Below are 7307 nucleotides of genomic sequence, written 5' to 3' on the forward strand. Positions count from 1 at the left end.
GGAGATAAGAGGTAAGAGGGAGAGTGAACAGTGCACTATCTATCCCTAACAGATATGCAAGTCCCTCAAAGTGCTGGTGACATAGGACAACCCAGGCTTGGTGGGGCTCACCTGGACAGACCATTTCCCCTGAAATATGGGCGCATGGACAAACCCTGGCTGTGTCAAAGTTCCGAAACAGTCTCCAAACAGCCACCTGCCTCTTTGCCCTGAACCACACCACTCTAGGTGGAAAACTAAAGAGATCTTTATTTGAATGAAACAGTGAGACGGGGTGCCAGCCCCAGTCACTGGTAGCCAGCCAGCTGAAGGACGCTGGGGTAGCGGTTGCGGTGGATCATACACTTCTGGCGGTCGATGAAGAGGCTGTTGGTCTTGACCGCGATGTCCTTCTCCAGACTCATGCGTGAGTCCTCCAGGTTCCGCAGTGCCTGCTCAGCATCCTGAAGCTTCTCCTTTAGCGCTTTGAGGGACATGTTCAACTCCTCCACCTCGCTCATCAACCTGCAGGGGGAAGGAATGGTAAGCTGGGGCAGAGACAGAGGAAAGGGCAGTGACGCTACAGAGGACCCCAACAGGCTTACACGGACTCCACCAAAGCGGCTAGTGTTGCAAAAATCCCTGGAAACTTGCACGGATTAAAAAGACCCCCAAAGGAGCCTCCCTCGGCTGCGCTGGAGCAGGGAAAGGGAGTCTCGAAACACTGCCACCTTGTGGCGAAAATAAGCAATGGCATCCTCAAAGAGTTAACCCTGATGTTTCCAGGCAGGAATCATCCTTGAAACTTTGATTTCTAGAACAAAATTACAGACGAGGAAGGAGGAAGAAGACTTATGCTTCGAAGGGCATACTAAAACTGGATAGATCAGGAAAGTAAAAAGCATAACCCATCACGCTTGTAGGAGGTACGTGGAACACAGGGTTACATCAGAGTTACAGGGGTGGGTGGTGGCCCTGCTCCTTCCAGAAAGGCAAAGCATCCCAGAGTGGCACAGGATCCTATGCTGTTCCTGACACTCAAAACCCCTCCAGACTCCTCCCCACAAGCCCCCCCATGTCTGCTCCTATGTAGGACTGGTGCTGTGGGAGGGGCTCGCGGTAGCCTCAAGTGCTGAGGAAGACTGAGAGGGTCTCAGGGACGACCCCAGTCGCGCAGGGTTGCTCAAACAGCAAGCGGTACCTGAACTGGGCGTTGTCGCGGCACAGCTCCACATTGGGCCGGTGTGACCGCTGGTAAAGGCGAGTCTGGGCCACACGCAAAGGGGCCTCCTTGTCCTTGATGGCCTGCTTCAAGGCTGCGATCTGGTGTTCCTGGTCCGTGATCTCCCTCAGGGTCTGTAAGGGCAGTGTATGAGTCTGAGGCTGACCCAAGCCTGGAGCAAACAGGACACCTGCCTAGCCTAACCCAGCAAGTGGGAAGGGCTAAACCAGCTGCTCCCTCATCTAGACTAGAGACACTGAGTCCTTGGCTTGTGTCCAGGGGCAGCCCTGTAGAAGACTCTCAGGGGGGTCTCATGAGTCTGTTTGCTCTCTAATGCTGACAACAAAAGTCAGCTCTTAGAGGCGACATAGGCCACAATGGGAGCTTAGAGGTAGGACTCCACAGCCACTCTATGCCCCTATACTATCTTCCTCCCAACCCCCACAGCACGCAGCTCCTGCTGATCAGTCTTCTGCAGCAGCTGTGCCAGCAGATCACTCCCCCAAAAAACTGCTTTTACATCAAACCAGGGAATCTACAGAAGTGTATGGATGTCTGCTTCCGCGTGAGCTGGTCACAGAAAGACCCGTGAGGTCAGGCGAGACCTAAGCATCGAGTGGATAGCAGCCCTGGTCCGGGTGGTTAGGGGAACCCAAGTCCTAGGTGAGGGATGGGCGTGGCTTGACGGGGCCCGGTGGGCGTTCCGAGGGCGGGGAGGAGATGAGCATAGACGTGAGAAGGTGTACCCTAAGCATGGGATGGGCTCGCTGTTAGGCGTGTCCTGGGTGTGCTCAAACAGGTAGGCGTGTCCAAAGGCGGGCGAGCCCTGAGGTCCCACCTTTTGCAGGTGGTACTGCAGTTTTTGGCGTGAGTCGTCCAGCTCTTCGCAGCGGCTTGAGAAAGCAGTGTTCACCGCGTCGCACTGCAGCCGCAGGTCCTCGGCCGTATCTCGCAGGATGCAGTCAATTAACTTCCGCAGGTTAACTGAGGCTAGCCGCTCGCGCTCGGCTCTAAGTAGGACGTCCTGAGTGAACTTGGCCCACGTCTCGGGCGTGGAGGCACTGAGGGTGGAGGTTGCGGCCAGGTCAGGGTGTAGCCACACAGAGTCTCCCGCACTGCTGGCGATCCCCAGTGTATCCCGTATTCCCCCTTCACACAGACATCCCGAGGTTCTCCCAGGCCTCTAGTGGCAGTTGCTTGCCCTCTGCTGGCCGCGAGCAGAAACGCTTTCCAGGCCACGCACAGGGCACCAATCCTGTGTGAATTGTGGATGCCAGGCACTTGAATTAGTTAGGCTTTCCAGTTCGTCCACCCCAGCAGCAGACAGAGCTTCCCCAGGAGAGCTCAGGCAGGTCCTCGTGGGGCAGAAGTCCTTCCTTAGATTTTGGAAGTAGAGCTGAGAGGGTGGCAGGGGCAAACAGGGTGCAATGCCTACCTCTCCTCGAACTTGCTGGAATGCGGATAGAACTGCACCTGGGTGCTCTCATTGGTGTAGCGGGCGCAGGTGTCATCAATGTTGTAGACTTCCACTTTGTCTGACCAGTTCATCTCACATGACTCCTTATGTTCCCGGTTTAGCCTGGCGGGGGGAGGGGGAGGTTCACCGCTCACTATGTGCTAGTGAGCACTGGGAAGCAGGCCGCATTTCAGCCCCAGGGGTCTCCAGTTTGTGCTCCGACAGCCTTCCATGGCCAGCACTGCCAGGGTTCTAGAACAAACGAGGAGACAGCCACATATGCCCAGCTGAGTGAGCAGTGCCTGCTGAATTCCTCTGGCTAAGATTCGGAAGCCTCCTGACCTCTCAGCCACAGCATCAGCTCCCTACCTGTCCTGCCTCCTACCTCAGACCAGCCTTAGGGACAGAGTTCAGGGATGTGCACCCCTCAGGTCCCTCGGGGGCTGCTGTGACCCACCGTATCTGGCCCACGGCTTGTCCCATCGTCCTCTTCAGGAGCTCCTGGATGTTCTTGATGAGCTCGGTCTCCTGGAGATGAGACAGTCCTGTCTGAGCAACCCTGCTCAGAGGCTCGGGGGCTCAGCAGGAGCCAGGGCGTGGGCCTCCCCAGCACTGACTTTAGCCTTAGCCTCTGCCCCCCCTTCACCCCCAGAAAAGGGAATATGAACTCAGCCCTTGTGTGTGAGGTTCATTCTGGATAGTTTTAGCATGTTGTAGATGAGTGTTTCCTCTAAAGGTGCCTTTTGGCTGTTGGATTACCTAAGGCAGCTGTCCAGACTCTGGGGTTATCCCCACACTCCCACAGTGCACTGAGGAGCATTGGCCTTGTATCAGACCCTAGACCGCCTCTGAGGACCTCAAGCCCATAGGACATCGGACGCCCTCTGTCCACAGCCCACTTTCCACCAAGAATAGGTAGGAAACTCTAAGTCTCCTTTTACCCCAACATTTTCTGGGTGTCAGAATTTCATGCTTGAGTCCACATGGGCCACACTCTCCAGTGTCCGGTGTTCTCCGTCCCCCTCCCATCTCTGTACCCACCACTGGCAGCAGTGGGCGAGGCAGGAGTTCCCTGAGTCCCCAGCCCCATCACTCATCCTTGCCCACAGGCCGAAGCCCACTGCAGGAGGCCCCAGATCTGAGGGGATTCTGAGCTGTGTGGCACGCAGGCCGAGTGACTCCATAATCACACAAGATTCCCCAAAGTAAGCTGTGCTGGGGTTTGAGGGAAAGGTGTCTAACGAAGGAAGGAGGGGGTGGTAGGGTTTGGATTTGGTTTGGTTTGGTTTGGGGTTTAGTATTTGTTTGTTTGTTTGTTTGTTTGGAGTCTCACATGTAGTCCAGACTGGCCTGGAGCTTCTGGTCCTCCTTCCTCAGTTTCCCCAATGCTGGGATTGTAAGTGTATACTAGGAGGAGAACCTGGAAGCTGAGGCTCTGGAACTCTGGGGCTCTGGGGAGAGAGAACAGATGTCATGGCCTCCATGCCTGTCGCGCTGGCTGGCCTGGCTTTCTACCCTGAACACCAACAGAGCAGCAAGGGACATGCTTGGTGGTACGAGGGAGCCTTTAAAAGGACATAGCCAAAAACAAAACAACCTTAGCCACATTGTGGTGCATGCCTTTAATCCCAGTGCTTGGGAGGCAGTGGCAGGTGAATCTCCTAGTCTGAGGCTAGCCTGGTCTACAGAGTGAGTTCCAGGACAGCCAGAGCTACACAAAGAAACCCCATCTTGGGAAACAAACAAACAAACACACACCCCAAAGCCACCACCAACAACAACAAAAGTCCCCTAAGAGTCAGACTTAACATCTTTGAAATCTTGTGGGCTAGAAGGAATCCCAAAGGAGAGAAAGTTATTTGGATGTGGTAAAAATCCTACTGTCTGAAGGATCAGAGGTCCGGCATGGGCAGAGGGGCACAGCGCCCCGTGAACCCTGAGGCCCCGTGTTATCTATATGAGTGCCAGAGCCTGCCCCCCACTCTGTGCCTGAGCCACAGGCTGCACCTTCAGCAGCTCCACCTCCACGTAGTCCCGGACGAGGTCTGGGTGCTGGCGGCGTTCTCGGCACTGTAGGTTGTCAGTAGCAATGGAGAAGGGCACAGAGGTGGCGTCCAGGGCGCGCTGTAGCCGCAGCTTCTGGGCTATCATGAGGTCTGTCTCCGTAGACAGCTCGTCTATCTCCCGCTGCAGCTCTGATTTCCAACAGTGCATGTCCTCCAGACGCTCTCCCACCTTTCGTGTGGAGTCAAGTTGTGTGCGCTGGGCCAGCGCCCCAGTCTCGGCTGCCAGCTGCCCGCTCTCATGTCGCTGCCGCTCAGAGTAGTCCCGGTCTGCGAAGGCCTGGTGATAGCGGGCATAAGAGTTCTGAAACCACTCGTCCATCAGGTATTTGGCTGTGCGGAAGCCAGCGGTGGCCAGGCCCGAGGACGTGTAGGCACCCGTATTACAAGCCACATCATATTCTTTCCGGGGCAGCTCACAGACGTCTATGGACTGTGGGGCTGGCTCCTTGGTCAGGAGCACAGTTTGTGCCATGATGCCCTCTGCCTGGCTGAGCAGGAAGGGAGGCGGGAACGAAGAGAGGGTCACCGGGCAATCGTCCAGGCGTGATCAGTGGCACAATACTGGTCACTCTGTCCCAAGCAAGGTTCCTGGTTGCCTAAGGAACATTGTATACACCAACTGCCTCTTGTTGCTGAGCAACAGGTCACTCAAGGAGGAGGGACAGAACTGCCCTCTTAAAGGGCCAAGCAGTGGCTGGGAAGATAGCTTAAATGGGTGAAAGTGTTTGCCTTACAAGAACCTGAGTTTGATTCCCAGAAGACCAGCGGGGCAGGGAATGGGTGTGGTGACTTGAAATCCATGCACTGGGAAGACAGACACAGTTCATCTCTGTGGAGTTCACAGGCCAACCTGCCCTGCTGTGTTTGATGAGTGAAAGACTTTGTCTTGGAAAATAAGATTGGCCAGGCATAGTGGCAAATACTTCTAATCCCAGCACTCAGGAGGCAGAAGCAAGTGGAGTTCAGTGATTTCAAGGATAGCCTGGTCTACATAGTGAGTTCTAGCCTGGTCTGGGCTATTTGGTGGGATTCCCCCCCCCCCATCTCAAACAAAACCCCAAACAGCAACAAAAGCAGACAAAACCCCAAGATGGATGGTGCTTGAGAAATGTGCCCTAAGGTTTCCTCTGGCCTCCACATGCACACAAATACCCATATGTACACTGCACACACACACACACACACACACACACACACACACACACACACGGAGGTCAGGCAATTCCCAACTCTCAGCTCTTCACCACACTGTGGTCCAAGCCTTAGCGGCTCAGGACTCATTCACTGGAGGACCCTCGGGCTCCAGGGCTGGAGTAGTGAAGGTCCCCGAAGTCCCTGACACCCTGTCCTCCTCCCTGACTCCTCGGCTCCTTTCCTGAGGTTTTCCTCCATGACCTGGTCCTGAACTTTGGCTTTGCTCTGCTGGAGCAGGATGGAGGCGGTTCTGCCTACTTAAAGACCCTTTTGGGGTGAGCTTCGGGAGGTGGATGGCCATGGAAATGTGAGCTTGAGCAGTGCCTCTCATCCTCAATACTACCAACATATCCTAAGCCACCCCATGATCCCACAACCTGGCCCCATTGTGCACGTGGACCCCCCATGCAGGCTCAGGCGACCAAACATCCACCCTACCTCAGCCTCCGGGACTCACCTTGGGAGCTGAACCCTTGGGAGTATCCACAGGAACCCTGACCCCATCTGTTTCCGGGGCCACTGTGTAAGGGCCAGCCCCTCTTCTTCTTCCTGTACCCCATAGCTGGACCTAGACCCAGAGCCTCCTTAGGGGATTTGAGCTAGTGTTCTGAAAGGGGTTCACCCACTGGATGTATCTGGGATCAAATGTCCTGATCTGCTCAAGAAAGAGGAGACACATTCTGTCTGGGCAGTTGTTCCCAGGATGCTAGTTGGATGGGGAAGCCCTGGACATAAGAAACCCTAGTCTAAGTGGATTGCCAATGTGACCAACAGAGGGCGACGTTGACTGCAGAATTTGCCAAGCACCTATTGCCTGACTGTTCTGGTCTGAGTAGCCTACCTCCCTTCCCTCTCACCTGGTCTTCCCCGGAGGCTCCCCACATCCTGGGTCCTCTCTGAAAGAAATCCACACCCTTAGTCAGCATAGGATTGACAGCCTCAGCCCCTCAGCCGCTCCCCTCACCATCATCCTATCCCGTTTCTGGCCTCAAGAACCTCAGGCTCTCTCTGCTTGGTGCACAAGCTTGGTTCCCCCTCCCCCCCCCCCCCAGGCTTCTGCCCAGGCTGTGTGTTCCTGGCACCCTCCCTGGTGCTGACCCCCTAGCAGCTATCCCCTCCGTGCTGGCCTGTCAATCTTCTGACAGTGGCCTCTGGCATTTCCACAAGTAGATGCTTTATGCATGTGTGTTTTGTGGGCAGAAGAAGCCTCGAGAATCCATAACCAGATCAAGCAAAGGTGGCCATTGTTCCTCAAGCACTAAAAACCAAGAACCTCCCTCTATGCCTTCTGTACCTCAGTTTCCCCACGCGGGAGCAGGTGTAGAGCCACCCAGAGCACAACCACGGTTTCTCCTTAGATTCATCCCTGACATGGGCAGCCAGGGACTGC

General features: G+C 55.3%; 1 protein-coding gene across 1 annotated transcript; it reads right to left on the reverse strand.

Annotated features, from left to right (window-relative positions):
• Window positions 1–287: 287 nt before the first annotated feature.
• Tekt4 (tektin 4) lies at window positions 288–5400 on the reverse strand. The gene is made up of 6 exons (XM_052197108.1): window positions 4665–5400; window positions 3115–3185; window positions 2637–2780; window positions 2040–2262; window positions 1181–1335; window positions 288–504 (listed from the first exon to the last, which is right to left on the reverse strand). Exons 1-6 carry the CDS (start codon window positions 5193–5195, stop codon window positions 288–290), a joined length of 1341 nt encoding a protein of 446 aa, XP_052053068.1. The 5' UTR covers window positions 5196–5400.
• Between the last annotated feature and the right edge of the window lie 1907 nt (window positions 5401–7307).

The sequence above is a fragment of the Apodemus sylvaticus genome, chromosome 10, assembly GCF_947179515.1.
Source record: "Apodemus sylvaticus chromosome 10, mApoSyl1.1, whole genome shotgun sequence".
Taxonomy (NCBI): domain Eukaryota; kingdom Metazoa; phylum Chordata; class Mammalia; order Rodentia; family Muridae; genus Apodemus; species Apodemus sylvaticus.